Genomic DNA, 17,500 nt, shown 5'->3' with positions numbered 1-17,500 from the left:
CAACATGACGTCTTCTCTCTAATAACTTTTCCGCCGGTGACGTCACAGACTATGGGTGACGTCCAATCAAGGGACGCTACTCTTCCACTAATCTCATTCCCTATCCATATTTTTCTTATTCAGATTTATTTTGTACATCACTGTGATCTTTGTTCAACTCTCTCCTTACCAGCCATTTTCAGGATTTTCCCCAAAATTTCACACCCAAATAACACAAAAACATAGCTTTTATCACTCAAACACAATAGCTGAATACGTTCTAACGATAAATAATTTCTTTAGCAAAGACATGCTCCACAATACACTGTTCATTTTCCTTAAATTTTATGATGTACGAGACAAATTTGAATAAGAAAAATATTGGTTGTATTGTAACGAATGTGACGATTTTCCTGTAGTTGGTACGGAGAGGGTTAAAATGTTGGTTGTATCGTAAGGAATGTGACGATTTTCCTGTAGTTGGTACGGAGAGGGTTAAAATGTTGGTTGTATCGTAACGAATGTGACGATTTTCCTGTAGTTGGTACGGAGAGGGTTAAAATGTTGATTGTATCATAAGGAATGTGACGATTTTCCTGTAGTTGGTTAGGAAAAGGTTAATTCATAAGAACATAAAGTTCTTTTGTAGAGAAATTGTTTGAGTTTATAAAATCCATTTTCAACTGGGTAAGCCTGCCATTTTGGGAAAATACTGAAAATGATGGGAAAGGAGAGAGTGAAATAAAATACACACCATGTCTACCCGCCAGTTCAGTCGATCTAATACACAAAACAATGTTTGTATTTTGAATTTTATAGTCTGTTGGAGACAATTTTGTGAGAACTAATCACTCAACTGAAGTTAGAGAACTGACACATTCGGGAATAGGCACTGGTGTCAGATAGATATTGTGTGGCGATGTGGTCTCGTGGTATGATACTCGCTTTTGGATCGGAAGGTCCTGGGTTCGAGCCTCGCTCGGTGAATAGTTTCCTTGGTTGGAAAAGACTCTTTACTCACATTCTCTCACCGTACTCAGGTGTATAATGAGTAACTGACAGTTAACAACGTTGTCTCTGTGTCCGAATTTTTTTTTGTAATATCGCTCAACAGGCGTCATGTCTCGTCCTACATGTTAATTGTTGCTTTTGGCCAAGGACCCATTGTAAAGCGCTTTGAGCACGTTTTGTGGATATTGCGCTATATAAAAGCTCATTTTTTATGTGCAAAGTTTTCATAAAACTGTGCAACACAAATCGGAGATGAAAATACAAGGAAGAAATAAGCCTTCCTCGAGGCGGAATGTTCCATTTATTCTCCTAACATGAAAACGTATTTCCATTTCATACAGTTCCAATCGCCTGTTAGACGTTCCTTTTTATGTACTCGCGCTCTTACAATATTCAATTGCTTGCTACCCTTTGGACAGGACGCTAGTCTATCGCAAAAAACTTTCCGCCAAATCTAACAGACTCATCTACTCATCTACACTGCTGGGTGGAGAAGGGGGGGGGGGGGTTCAGAAAAAAAAAAAATTCTCGACTTCACCCGGGATCGATCACTGTCCGTGTGTGAAGATGAGTGCTCTATCAACTGAGCTATCGGGACCGCCACAGTTAACACGTGATATAAGACGGAAGACCTCCTAAGTGTGTCTCCTTTGTAGCCACACCCAGAATAGCTTTAGGATGAGATCAAATTCGTTGATAAGAATTGGCTTCTTGCGCAACACATGTGTGAACACATCCCACTTCGGAGTAACAGGATTTACGCACATTATGACACATCGCGCTCATTTATAGATAGTATGCGCTTGGTTAAGAAGCTCACAACATTGCCATCCGGAAGTAAAACGGGCCAACACACAAAACTGTGTGTAACCATGATCTTTTATAGTCTGGTCAATACAGTTTAGTGAGAAGTACTCATAAACGCGGATGGCAAAAAACAATAACAAAGGCATTAGTAACGTCATCTTCGAACTATATATAGAGATCTAGTATGAAATTGACGTCACTCAGGAGTTTGTTATTACATTTTGCCGTCCGCGTTTATGAGTAATTCTCATTGTTGTGAGAGTCTTTACCAAGCCCATACTATTTATAGATAGTATGAAGTTGACGTCACTCAGGTCTGTGTTATTGCTTTTTGCAACCCGCGTTTATGAGTAATTCTCACTAAACTGTATTAACCAGACTATAGATAGTTCGAAGATGACGTCACTCAGGTCTTTGTTGATGTTTTTTGCCATCCGCGTTTATGAGTAATGCTCACTGAACTGTATAGATAGTTCGAAGATGACGTCACTGAGGCCTTTGTTATTGTTTTTGCCATCCGCGTTTGTGAGTTGTTCTCACTAAACTGTTTTAACCAGACTATAAAAGTTCATGGTTACACAGAGTTTGTGTGTTGGTCCGTTATACTTCCGGATGGCAATGTTGTGAACTCCTTGGCCAAGCGCATTCTATCTATTAACCCGACTATAAACTTTCATGGTTACACACAGTTTTGTGTGTTGGTCCGTTACACTTCCGGATGACAATATTATTATGAGCTAGCTAGAGATAAGTATGCACTTGTCTAAGAAGCTCACAACATTGCCATCAAGAAGTATAACGGACCAACACACAAAACTATGTGTAACCTTGAACGTTTTTAGTCTGGTTGATACAGTTAAGTGAGAATTACTCATAAACGCGGATGGCAAAAACAATAACAAAGTCAACTTGATTCTATCTATAGATAGTTCGAAGATGACGTCACTCAGGTCTTTGTTATTGTTTTTTGCCATCCGCGTTTATGAGTAATGCTCACTGAACTGTATTAACCTGACTATAAACGTTCATGGATACACACAGCTTTGTGTGTTGATCCGTTATACTTCCGGTTGGTAATATTGTGAGCTTCTTACCCAAGCGCATACTATCTATACGGAGTGACATGGGCGTTTTAAACTGAATTTACAGTTAAAAGAAACAAAATGGGGGTAAGGTTAAATCTAATCTATTGAGCAGTATTTATAATATATAGATAGTTCGAAGTTGACGTCACTCAGGTCTTTGTTATTGTTTTTCGCCATCCGCGTTTATGAGTAATTCTGACTAAACTGTATTAACCATACTATAAACAATTATGGTTACACACAGTTTTGTGTGTTAGCCAGTTATACTTACGCATGGCAATGTTGTGAACTCCTTATACTATCTGTAGATTCTTCAAGTGCCTAACCCGACGTGCACTTATTTCAGGTCTGATCACTGAAATTGTTATGGGCTCATTGTTGTAATGAAAATACTCGCAAGCCATACCAAATGTAAGTCTATAGGTATTAAATTATATATATATATATATATATATATATATATATATATATATATATATATATATATATATATATATATATATATAGTTTATGAAGCCCTAGGTTGTGTTCAGTTATAGGATCTGTTACCATTTCCATATCGATTGACCTTCATTTGAGTGGTTACTTGTGTGTGTGTGTGTGTGTGTGTGTGAGAGAGAGAGAGAGAGATAGAGAGAGACAGAGAGACAGAGAGAGAGAGAGGGAGAGAGAGAGAGAGAGAGATAGATTGAGAGAGAGAGTGAGGGGGGAAAGATAGAGGAGAAGAGGAAGAGAATGAGAGAGAGATAGATAGAGAGAGAGAGAGATAGAGAGGGAGAGAGAGAGATAGAGAGAGAGGGAGAGAGAGATAGAGAGGAGAGAGAGAGGGAGAGAGAGAGAGAGAGAGAGAGAGAGGGAGAGAGAGAGGGAGAGAGATAGAGAGAGAGAGGGAGAGAGAGAGAGAGGTAGAGAGAGGGAGAGAGATATAGAGTGAGAGACAGAGAGATAGATTGAGAGAGAGAGAGGGGGAGGGGGAGAGAGATAGAGAGAGAGAGGGAGAGAGATAGAGAGAGATAGATTGAGAGAGAGAGAAAGAGAGAGAGAGAGAGAGAGAGAGAGAGAGAGAGAGAGATAGTGTGTGTAAATATGATTTGTGTGTATTGCGAATTGGGTTTTTAATGACAGACGCAATACATACAGACAAACCAACACACTAACACATACATACACACACACTCAGACACTCAGGGGCTTAGGTGTGTCTGTTTGAGAGATAATGTGTGTATATTATGTGTGTGTATTGCGAAATGGTTTTTTATGATAGACGCAACAAAAACACGCCACACACACACGCACACGCACGCACGCGCCCACACACACACACACACACACACACACACACAGGTCTAACATCAAGAACAGATTAGAGAAACTGGTGGATTTCATCCCCTTTATCGTATCTTGATGCTTCGCGTTTAGGCAAAACACTCAAAACATCCACCAACAGGATATAGATAGTATAAAGATGACTTCACTCAGGTCTTTGTTATTTATTTTTACCATCCACGATTATGAATAATTCTCACTTAACTGTATTATCCAGACTATAAACGTTCAAGGTTGCACATCGTTTTATGTGCTGGTCCGTTATACTTCCGGATGGCAATGAAGTGAGCTTCTTAGCCAAGCGCATACTATCCATAACACAGCACCACACAAGACTATGTGTAACCTAAAACTTTTATAATCTGATTGAAAGAATCTAATGAGAACTAATAATTAAAATGGCTGCCAGTATTCAAAAACAAATAACAGGCAGAGTGACGTCAATTTCGTTCCATCTAAAAACATCCTACACTACTATGTATGTTCCAACGGGCGAGAAGATGTGGAATAAATCCCGTGTTTTTGACCGGTTCAACAGTCGTGACGTCACTTCCCTCATAATGACGCATAGTAACCGGTTCTATACTATCGGGGCAATGGCGGACGCCCATATTTTTACGTAGTGTTTTTATGCACCTCCGTTGACGGTGTATCTTAACGGATCGTTTTTATACACCTCCGTCACGCATGCGCATTCCACCCAATTTCATTAGCGATATTGTGTTTCTTCATTTGGACATGGCGAAAGTTATATTGTGACATCTGTAGGATGTCTTTGTTAATAAATTTATATAAAAATATTAATAACTTAAAAAATCGAAATATAAAACCAGAAAATAGAAGTTGCATTGAAGGTAAAATAATGTTTGAGAAAGACCTTATTAAATGTGGAGAACAGTCAGGTGGCTCCGTAGCGCAGTGGACAAGGTGTCAGACTCCAACTTTGAAAGTACCGGGTTCGATTCCGAATGTTGACCCTTTTTTTTTTTTTTTTTTTTTTGATTTTCTTTGTTTTTGTTTGCTTTTTTTTTTCTTTCTTTTTTTTTTCAAAAACTTTTTATCATGTTTTTAAAAAAAAAATTCGATTTTAATTATCTAAAATTATTTATTTATTTGAGATCAGTATTTGTGTGCCATGTTTCTTTTTACTTTTGATTTTTTAAATTATTGTTATATTCTTTAATTTATTATCATTGTACATCGGTAATCACTAAGCAGCGTGCTAAACTGCAATCTAAAACTATTTAAACCTCATGGACGTATGCAGCAACAACTTTACCATCACCGCCAACGGAGGTGCATAAAAACGGTGCGTTTTTGTACACCTCCAATGGAGGTGTATAAAAACGGTGCGTTTTTGTACACCTCCAACGGAGGTGTATAAAAACGCCACCATATTTTTATTCTCTTCGGTGAAGTATTTCATATTATGAAATACTTCACCGAAGAGAATAAAAGTGTATCCAGAGGATAAAATCTGATCATGATTTGACTTTTATACATTCTGATCACATGACATGTGAAAAAGTTCGAGCCATCATGAAGAATCGAGAGTACCGAGTTGCTGGTTACTGGGCGGAAGTGACATCCGAGCCTATTGAATCCTATCACAGCCATTGTTTACCAGGCTGTCCGAGGGGCGTGGTCATATTGCCTTCCACAACAAGATTATTTACTATCATGACGGGCTGCACAGGTGCCCGGAAATTGAACTTCACGTGGAAAAGTCTAGAATTTCTCCGACGAGCATAAAAGTGTATCCAGAGGAGTAAAACATTATAAATCTGATAATGACTTTTATACATTCCGATCAGATGACATGTGATAAAGTTCTAGTATAGCCAGCATGAAGAATAATAAGTACCAATTTTCTATGTTTAGAACCAAGCTGCTCGTTGCTGGGCGGACGTGACGTCAGACTATTGAATCCTATATCATTCTCGTGATAACAGATAAAAAAATAAACTATGCTTTGAAAAGTTTGCCATTTTTTCAGATCAATATATTTTTTTTTTTTTTTTTTTTTTTTTTTTTGCCAAATTAATATAGAATATGGGACCGGCGGGGCTCAGCGATACGGTCTTTGCTTCGTACCCGAAAGGTACCGAGTTCGATAACCCGCTGCTGCGCTGGGTGGCCTTGAGCAAGACACCTCGTCCAAGGTCAAAAATCGCGGCGCTGCACTGCGGCTAACGCCTGGGTTATTCCAGTCTTCCCTTTGAATAGACCTTAGAGACAAATTTCCCCTCTGGGATGAATAATGGGAATTTTATTTATTTATTTTATTTTTATTTTATTTTAAAAAATTGTGATGCGCTATAAAAAGTAGAGAAAGTATATAGCGCAATATCAACTAAACTTGCTCACAGCTCTTTACAAAGGTTCCCTGACGAACAGCAACACGTAATATGTAGAATGAGATATGACGCATGTTGGGCGATATTACAATTTCTGACAAAGACAACGCTGTTAACGGCCAGGTACTCATTTTACACCTGAGTACGATGAGAGATTATGAGTAAAGAGCATTTTCCAAGGACTCAACTATACACCGAGCGAGTCCCGAACCAAGGACCTTCCGATCCGCAAGCGAGGTCATACCACAAGACCACATAGCCTCACTTTGTGGTTATGGAAGTGAGAACTAACTACCCATACGAGTATTAATAATAAATCCTTATCATTCCCCTTTGTCTTCTTTCAGATATTTGGCCTGGCCATTTTGGTGGTCGGGGTCATTTTCAAGGCGGGCTGGGACGATGTGAGAAATGCCTTCGACGACAAGGCGACGCAAGTGGACTTTGACCTCCAAGCAGCCGGAGACGCGGCGGGTGTGTCGGCCATTACCTTTGGGTCCATCATTCTGATTGTGGCGCTGCTCGGCTGTGCTGGGGCCTGCTGTCAAAATAGATGTCTTCTGGGAACGGTGAGTGGCTCTCAACATGGCGGTGGCCATATGGGTTATTGATAATAATTATAGTTATAATAATAATAATAATAATAATAATAATAATAATAATAATAATAATAATAATAATAATAATAATAATAATAATAATAATAATAATCATAATAATAATAATAATAATAATAATAATAATAATAATAATAATAATAATAATAATAATAATAATAATGATAATGATAATAATAATAATAATAATAATAATAATAATAATAATAATAATAATAATAATAATAATAATAATAATAATAATAATAATAATAATAATAATAATAATAATAATAATAATAATAATAACAACAGCAATTGGTTAGCACACGACAAGACTATGTTATACTTTATTTTGTATACACGTCATCCTATGCATGACCATTTTACATATTGTGTATTCCAGGAGTCTTCAATAAATCATGCGATTCGCAATGCATCACTAATTTATCATCAGGCCCTATAGAACCGTATCTCTCTCTCTCTCTCTCTCTCTCTCTCTCTCTCTCTCTCTCTCTCTCTCTCTCTCTCTCTCTCTCTCTTAAACAGTATAAATCACCTGTTTGCCGTCATTTTCGCACCGACACTCTTAGTATATCCCTCGTTGTCAATGGCTACATACTCATCCATACCTGAGTTGTGTTGGGTGATGTATACAAACTGAGAATGACGTTAAGGGCTCGTTGTTGTAGTGAGAATATTTCCACAGCAATACAAAATACTGTGCATAGAAAGAATATCAAATCAAGAATATAGATATTATGCGCTTGGCTAAGAAGCTCACACCATTGCCATCCGAAAGTATAATGGACCAACACACAAATATATGTGTAACCTTGAACGATTACAGTCTGGTTAATACAGTTAAGTGAGAATTACTCATAAACGCGGATGGCAAAGAGCAATAACAAAGACCTGAGTGCCGTCAACTTCATTCTATCTATAGATAGAATGAAGTTGACGTCACTCAGGTCTTTGTTATTGTTTTGTTGGTTTTTTCTTTGCCATCCACGTTTATGAGTAATTCTCACTAAACTGTATTAACCAGACTATAATCGTTCAAGGTTCCATATAGTTTTTTATGTTGGTCCGTTATATTTCCGGATGGCAACGTTGTGAGCTTCCTAACCAGGCGCATACTATCTATAATTGTGTTTGATTAACACACCTGCGGACGTATGTAGGGAGTGTTACACACGTAGCAAGTATTTACGCATTGAAATGAAAGGTCAAATTCGATTTTATGGAAATTTTACGTTTCTCGCTCTCTCTCTCTCTCTCTCTCTCTCTCTCTCTCTCACTCTCTCTCTCTCTCGCTCTCTCTATCTATCTATCTCTTTTCTTTCTCTCTCTCTCTCTCTCTCTCTCTCTCTCTCTCTCTCTCTCTCTCTCTCTCTCTCTCTCTCTTTCTCCCCACCCCCTTCCGTCTTTCTCCATCTCTCTCTATTTCTATTTCACTCTCTCTCTTTCTCTCTCTCTATCTCTCTCTCTCTTTCTCTCCCTCTCCCTCTCTACGTTTGTGTGTGTGAGAATGAATGTGCGTGTGGGTGTATGTGTGTGTGTATTTGTGTGGGTTGCGTTCTGGGCCTTGGTCCTCACAGCTAGTTATTTGCACAATCTCCATCACCTGGTCTGCCACCAGTAAAAATAGCCTAAATCCTGATGAACGTTTGAAGAATTTAAATTGATTTAATCTTGTTTCTCTCCTCTCTCTCATTTAAAAAAAGTTAACTCACTCAATCCTAGAAATTTTCATCTTTTCAAAATTGGTAAAAATAGTATTAAAAATGAACATCGTTTATTTTACTACCATTAATATGAAAAAAAAAAACCAATAAAAACATTAGCTTTGATACTATGTCTAAATTTTGTCTCAGAAAAATGTAATAATGATAGGATTGGGTAAAAGTAACCCTGGTAAACTACGGATATAGTCGGTGTTAGGGTTGAGTGTGTTAACAATGGCTACGTCCCAGCCCAACCCACCCTTTCCCTCGTTCCTTTTGTATGTTTGTTCATTCACCTGGGATGGTCATGGCTGCACGTAAACGTAAAACCGTCTTTGAACCGTTCCTCACAACAACTACACCCTCCGTCACACCCTCAATCACCACCACAACCACCACCACCACTACCACCACACTACCACCACCACCACTACCACCACACTACCACCACACTACCACCACCACCACTACCACCACAACCACAACCACAACCACCACCACAACCACCACACTACCACCACCACAACCACCACCACAACCACCACCACAACCACCACCACCACTACCCCCACCACCACTACCCCCACAACCACCACCACAACCACCACAACCACCACCACTTCCACCACACTCATCATCATCATTGCCTTTTTCACCCTGGGTCAGGGTATAGGCCACAGACAAACAGTTTCCATCCTTCTCTATCCCGAGCCAACTTTTTTATCTCATTCCAGGTCTTACCACTTCTCTGTATATCAGCTTCTTTAATTCTTCTCCATGTTCCTCGTGGCCTTCCCCTTGATCTTCTGCCCTGAGGGTTCCAGTCCAATACTTTCTTTGTTATAGTTGAGTCATTCTTTCTAAGCGTGTGTCCAATCCACCTCCATCGTCTTCTTCCTATATCCTCTCCCACTGGTTTCTGCTGTGTTCTTTTCCATACTTCTTCATTTTTTATTCTATCCATCCATTTTATTCTGAGTAGCTTACGCATGCACCTGTTTACAAAAATCTGTACCCTCCTTATACATGCCTGTGATGCGTTCCAAGTTTCACATCCATACAGTAGGACAGACTTCACGTTTGAGTTGAAAAGTCTTAGCTTTAGTTGAAGGGAGATATCTTTAGTTCTCCAAACTCTGTTCAAAGATGTGAATGCAGCCTGTGCCTTTCCTATTCGTGCTTTCACCTCTCTTTCCGTGCCTCCATCCTTGTCAATTATACTTCCGAGATAGCAGAAAGTGTCTATATCTTCGAGTTCCTGATCGTTTACTTTGATCTGCTCCCTTTGACGCGTACCTATCCTCAAGACCTTTGACTTTGCAGGGTGTATTCTTAGACCAATTGATTCCGAGAGGCTGTTTATAATTGTGGTTTTTGCTTGCATCTGGTCCTGGGTTGTGGACAAAAGAGCCAGATCATCTGCAAAATCCAGATCATCCAACTGTGTCCAGGGGGTCCACTGTATCCCATTTCTTCTCCCTTTGGAGGTTTCCTTCATTAGCCAATCAATGGCAAGGATGAACAGGAATGGAGAGAGCAAGCATCCCTGCTTGACACCAGTCTTAATTTCAAAGCTGTCAGTAAGCTGATCTTCATGTACAACCCTGCAACTTGATCCTTCATACATTTCCTTAATGAGGTTTACTATCTTTTCAGGGAGTCCATAATGTGCCAGAATTTTCCACAATGTTGCTCTGTCAATACTGTCGAGAGCCTTCTCGTAATCCAGAAAGTTGACAATAAGAGGAGAGTTCCATTCTATAGACTGTTCCACTATGACTCGCAGAGAGGCAATCTGGTCGGTGGTTGAACGGTTTTTCCGAAAACCTGCCTGTTCGTCCCGCAGTTTAGCATCTGTTGCATTCTTAATTCTCTCTAAAATAATACGGTTGAAAACCTTTCCTGGGATAGAAAGAAGAGTGATGCCTCGATAATTATTACAATTACCGAGGTTCCCTTTCTTTGGAAGCTTGATAAGATGTCCTTCCTTCCAATCCTTTGGGAATATCCCGTCATTCCAGATTCTCTCAAATAGTGGGTGCAGGGCCTCAGCATTTCTTTCCGCATCAACTTTTAGAGCCTCCGGTGGAATCTGGTCTGGTCCAGCAGCTTTCCCCCTTTTCATCTTGTTAATGGCACCCACAATCTCTGCTATCGATGGTGGATCACAGCTAATTGGTAGCTCATTCCTTGCAGGCAAAATTTCTGGCTGGTTGTCTGGTGGTGGTCTGTTCAGAAGGCAGTTGAAATGTTCCCTCCATCGTTCAGATTGAGCCTCTTTTCCAAAAATAGTTTTCCCATCTTTGTCTTTGACTGGTACCTCTGGTTTCCCATATTTTCCAGCAAGTGTCTTGGTAGTTTGATAAAGGATCCTCATGTGTCCTCCAGTCGCTGCTGCTTCTGCTTTCTCTGCAAGTCTGTTCATGAATGCTTCCTTGTCTTTCTTCACATATCTTTTGACTTCCTTAGCTATGGCTCGATACTGCTCTTGTGCATCCAGTCTTGAAGCCCTTGTTCGGCTTGCATTCACTTGTTCCTTCCTTGTTCTCCTCTTTTCAATAAGGTCCAAGGTGTTGGACTTATCCATTCTTTATGTTCCGATTTCTTTACCCCCAATACCTCGTGGCAAGTTGTTATATAGACTTCCTTGATCTTTGCCCAATGTGACTCTACATCTATGTCCTCCTCGAGCTCAGTAAGATGTTGGAATCTATTACTCAATTGTAGTTTGAATTCCTCATTCTTTTCCCCATCAAGTGCATTCACCTCGAATTTTCTTCTTGTATGTGATCTGGCCCCGTGTTTTCTGAGTCGGAGCTTAAGCTTTGCCAATAGCAGGTGGTGGTCTGATCCAACATCTGCCCCTCTCCGTACTGTCACATCTTCCAATGAACGTCTGAATCTACGAGAGATACAAAAATGATCAATCTGATTCTCTGTCACACCATCTGGTGAGACCCAAGTTGCTTTGTGGATCCTCTTATGGGGGAACACTGATCCTCCAATCACCAAACTGTTGAATGCACAGAAATTTGCAAATCTCTCACCATTATCATTCATTTCTCCCATGCCATAACGTCCCATGATACCTTCATAGCCTACGTTATCCTGTCCCACTTTTGCATTAGCATCTCCCATCAATATGTTGATGTCTTTCTTTGGCAACTTGTCAATGACTTGTTGTAGCAGACCATAAAATGTATCTTTGTCCTCATCTGTTGCATTATTTGTTGGGGCATAGATCTGTACAATGTTCATGCTGATCTTCTTACTCCGTGTTGTAAAGGACGCCATGATGATCCTTTCTCCGCGTTGTTCCCATCCTCTCAGTGACTTCTGGGCAAACTTGCTTAGAATTATTCCTACTCCCTGTGTATGAATCCCGTCCCCTCTCCCTGAATATAAAATCTTCTCCCCAGACTTGAGGTGTTTCTGTCCGGATTGTATCCAGTGGGTTTCGCTTACTCCAAGTATATGCAGCCTGTATCTTCTTATCTCAGTCACAACCTGAGAGCTTTTTCCTGCTTCATACATGGTGCGAACGTTCCACGACGCAATTCGAAGCTGCTTGTTTGGCGAAGACGTCATCGGCTTTGTCTGTTGTCCTTCATAAATTCTGTAATTCCAGAAACTCTTCGGTCGCCCAAGCTAAAAAAAGGATTTGGTTTGTCTGTCTGTGTTTCTGTAACGGTTTGAGTTTAACGGAAAGGGGTGTTAACCTTTTGCCAACCCCCAACCTGGAGGACCAGGTGACTCAAAGATGGGGGAATCACACACCATTAGTCGCCTTTTACGACACGCTGGCTTGGCGTTGGGCTATTCTTGACCCTCTCAGTTCAGGGACCCCGGACACCACACTACCACCACCAAAACCACCACCACAACCACCACCACAACCACCACCACCACTACCACCACAACCACTACCACAACAACCACAACCACCACAACCACCACCACAACCACTACCACCACCACCACCACCAGTACCACCAACCACCACCACCACTACCACCACAACCACCACCACAACCACCACCACAACCACCACCACCACTACCACCACAACCACCACCACAACCACGACACACTCCACCACACCCTCCACCACACCCTCAACCACACCCCCCACCACCACCACAACCACTACCACAACCACCACACCCTCAACCACACCCTCCACCACCACCACCACCACTACCACCACAGCACCACACCACACCACCACAACCACCACCACCACTAACCAACCACACCACAACCACCACACACACACCCTCCACCACACACCAACCCACCACCACCACCACACCCACACACCACCACACCACCAACCACAACCACTACCACAACCACCACACCCTCCACCCACAAACACACCACCACCACCAACCACACCACACACACCACAACACCACCACACACCACACAACCACCACCACCACTACCACCACAACCACCACCACAACCACAACCACAACCACTACCACAACCACCACACCCTCCACCACACCCTCAACCAGCACCACAACCACAACAGCCTCCACTACACCCTCCACCACCACCACAACCACCACACCCTCCAACACAACCACAACCACAACCACTACCACCACAACCACCACTACAACCACAACCACCACCACAACCACCATACCCTCCACCACACCCTCAACCACACCCTCCACCACCACCACAACCACCACAACAACCACTACACCCTCCACACACCTCCACCACCACCACAACCACCACACCCTCCACCTCAACCACAACCACCACCTCTACCACCACAACCACCACCACAACCACAACCACCACCACAACCACCACACCCTCCACCACACCCTCAACCACACCCTCCACCACCACCACAACCACCACAACAACCACTACACCCTCCACCACACCCTCCACCACCACTACAACCACCACACCCTCCACAACCACCACAACCACCATATCAACCACTACCACAACCACCACCACAACCACCACCACAACCACAACCACCACCACAACCACAACCACCACCACAACCACAACCACCACCACAACCACTACCACCACCACAACCACTACTACCACCACAACCACCACCACAACCACCACCAGCACCACAACCACCACCACCACCACAACCACCACCAAAACCACCACCACCACTACCACCACAACCACCACCAACACCACCACCACAACCACCACCACCACCACCACTACAACCACCACCACAACCACCACCACAACCGCCACCACAACCACCACCACCACTACCACCACAACCACCACCACCACTACCACCACACCTTCAACCACCACCACCACCACCACCACCACCACCACTACAACCACCACCACCACCATCACCACCACCACTACCACCACTACCACCACCACCACAACCACCTCAACAACCACCACCACCACTACCACCACACCATCAACCACCACCACAACCACCACCACAACCACCACCACAACCACCACCACCTACACTACCACCACCACCACCACAACCACCACCACCACCACCACCACTACCACCACCACCACAACCACCTCCACAACCACCACCACCACTACCACCACACCCTCAACCACCACCACAACCACCACCACCTACACTACCACCACCACCACCACAACCACCACCACCACCACCACCACTACCACCACCACCACAACCACCTCCACAACCACTACCACCACTACCACCACATCCTCAACCACCACCACTACTACAACCAGCACCACACCCTCAACCACAAACTCAACCGCTCCAACTACCACAACCATAAACACAACCACTACAACTACCACACTCACACTCACCGCCACTAATATGACCACAACCTTAAAATCAACCACTACCACTTACCAACCCCAAATACAATAAACACAATTACCCTAACGATAACACAAACACAACCACTATCACTACCACAACCACTACAATCACCACCACACCTACGACCCCAAAATCTACCACTACCATTACCCTACCACTACACTCACCACCATTACCAGTACACTCACAACCAAACAAACACAACCACTATCACTACAATCACCACCACACCTACGACCCCAAAATCTACCACTACCATTACCCTACCACTACACTTACCACCATTACCAGGACACTCACAACGAAACAAACACAACCACTATCACTACCACAACCATAAACACATTCACTGCCACTACAACAACCACAATTACCCCAACATTGAGTGATAGTCATCAATTTGTTTACAAACCAGGACGTGGCGTAGAGGATGCCATTTTGCTGTTTACAAACAACATCTACAGGCATCTAGATCACGCTATGAGCTATTTCAGATTGCTTTTTGCAGATTTTTCTTCAGCGTTCAATACAATGCAACCTCAGTTGGTTGTCCAAAATTGACTAGTCTGAATTTAAACAAGTATATAATTGCTTGGGTGCTCGAATTTCTTACGGAGAGAGCACAATATGTTCAATTAGGACAAAACAAATCTTCCTGTATAACTACAAATACTGGTGCTCCTCAAGGTTGTGTATTGTCTCCTGTATTATTCACAATATACACGAATGACTGTAGAAGTCAAAACCTGAGTGTACCTTTAATAAAGTTTGCAGATGACACCGCTCTTCAAGGCCTCATAACAAATGGCAACGAAGTGGCTTATAGGCAAGAAATTGATAGATTTGTGTCTTGGTGTGATGCCCACCACCTAGAGCTTAACATAAGCAAGACAAAGGAGCTAGTGATTGACTTTAGGAGAGTGAAGGAATCGATAGAACCGTTAAAATTAAAGGACCAATTCGTCCAGCGAGTTCCTCACTACAAATACCTTGGTGTAACGATTGATGACAGGCTCAAGTGGGATGAACACTTGAAAATAATTAGGCATAAGATGTGCAGACGTACATATTTTTTATCAAAACTCTCTCAGTTTAGAATAGATAAAACCCTCTGCACATTATTTTATAGAGCAGTAATCGAAAGTGTTTTGTCATTTTGTATAACAGCTTGGGGAGGCAATTGCTTAGCAGTGGAAAGGAACAAAATAAATTCAAATATTAAAAAATCCATTAAACGCTATATAAATGATGTTGACGATGTAGATCTTTTATACGAGAAATTTTGAATAAATAAAATAACTAAAATATTAAATGACCAGTATCATCCACTAAGACCATCAATTATTATGTCAGAAAGAAGTGGTCGCCCTTTCTCTATTTCAACGAAAACAGAGAGACACCGAAAATCTTTTCTGCCGTCCGGTATTAGGCTTTATAACAACAAGCAATAATCATTTTATATAATTATTTCTCATTTTTACTTTTTTTAAATATAAATATTAATTTATTAATTTATTTGTTTTGCAATCTTTTCAATTTTCAATTTATAGTGACAGTTTTAACTATTTTACAGTGTTGATATTATTCATATTATAAAGCGCAGCTCTGGTTATAGAGCTGCTCCTTTTTTTATATATACACCCTATTTCCATTGTATTTTTATCTTATTGTGTAAATTATAACACGTCTGTACAAAAAATTTCCTTTTTGGGATGCAATAAAGTATTATTATTATTATTATTATTATTATTATATTATTATTATTATTATTATTATTATTATTATTATTATTATTATTATTATTATTATTATTATTATTATTATTATTATTAATACCACAAATACAACCACTATCACTACAACACACACAATTACCCCAACAATACCACAAACACAACCACTATCACTACCACAACCATAAACACAGTCACTGCCACTACAACAACCACAATTACCCCAAACAATACGACAAATACAACCGCTATCACTACAACAACCACCATCGCCATCACCACCACCGTGTCCACAACCACATCCACCACCACAACAACTACCAACAACAACCATCTCCACCACAACGACCACCACTTCATCAATCACCACAACAACGACGCCTACCACCACAACAACAACCACTACCACCACCACCACACCCACCACCACACCCACAACCCCAACACCACCACCACCACCATCACCACCACCACCATCACCACCACCACCACCACCACCACTAAATCCCCCTCTCCCCACCCAGTGCCGTTATGTGCTCTTTTGAAATGACCCTCGCTTTCGGATCGGAAGGTCCTGGGTTCGAGCCTCAATCGGCGCATAATTGAGTCCTTGGAGAAGGGTCTTTACTCACGTTCTCTCACCGTACCCAGGTGTAAAATGAGTACCTGGCCGTTAAGAGCGTTGTCCATGTCCGAAAAATATGTAACATCTAACTGGCGTCATGTCCCGTCCTAAAATGTTAAATGTTGCTGTTGACCAGTGACCCCTTGTAAAGCGCTTTGATCACGTTTAGTGGATATTGCGCTATTTTAAAGCTCAATTTATATTTTTATTTGTTTACAGTACGCTGTGATCGTCTTACTGGTTGTGATTGGTCAAATTGCAGTTGTTGCCCTTGTCGCTACCAAAGGAAAGGACGTAAGTAGAACATAATCATATTTTAATCTACTCATCCGACTCCCCTTTCTCTTCTTCCTCTTCTTCTTTTTCCTCTCTCTCTCTCTCTCTCTCCTTTTCATTATTTTCT

The 17,500-nt window shown here is 41.6% G+C and overlaps 1 protein-coding gene across 4 annotated transcripts in view; it reads left to right on the top strand.

The window, feature by feature from the left end:
• The window catches only part of LOC144959645 (tetraspanin-9-like), a 36,815-nt gene that overhangs the window by 11,467 nt on the left and 7,848 nt on the right, over positions 1 to 17,500 (top strand). For all 4 annotated transcript variants that reach the window (XM_078892302.1, XM_078892305.1, XM_078892303.1 and 1 more), the window contains exons 3-4: positions 6,913 to 7,134; positions 17,317 to 17,391. In XM_078892302.1, coding sequence (XP_078748428.1) covers positions 6,913 to 7,134; positions 17,317 to 17,391 — 297 coding nt within the window. The remainder of the gene's footprint in view (positions 1 to 6,912; positions 7,135 to 17,316; positions 17,392 to 17,500) is intronic.

Source organism: Berghia stephanieae, chromosome 14 (genome assembly GCF_034508935.2).
Source record: "Berghia stephanieae isolate SIO BIC M18660-M18661 chromosome 14, UCSD_Bste_1.3, whole genome shotgun sequence".
Lineage (NCBI taxonomy): Eukaryota > Metazoa > Mollusca > Gastropoda > Nudibranchia > Aeolidiidae > Berghia > Berghia stephanieae.
This window is presented reverse-complemented; position numbering and strand designations above follow the sequence as displayed.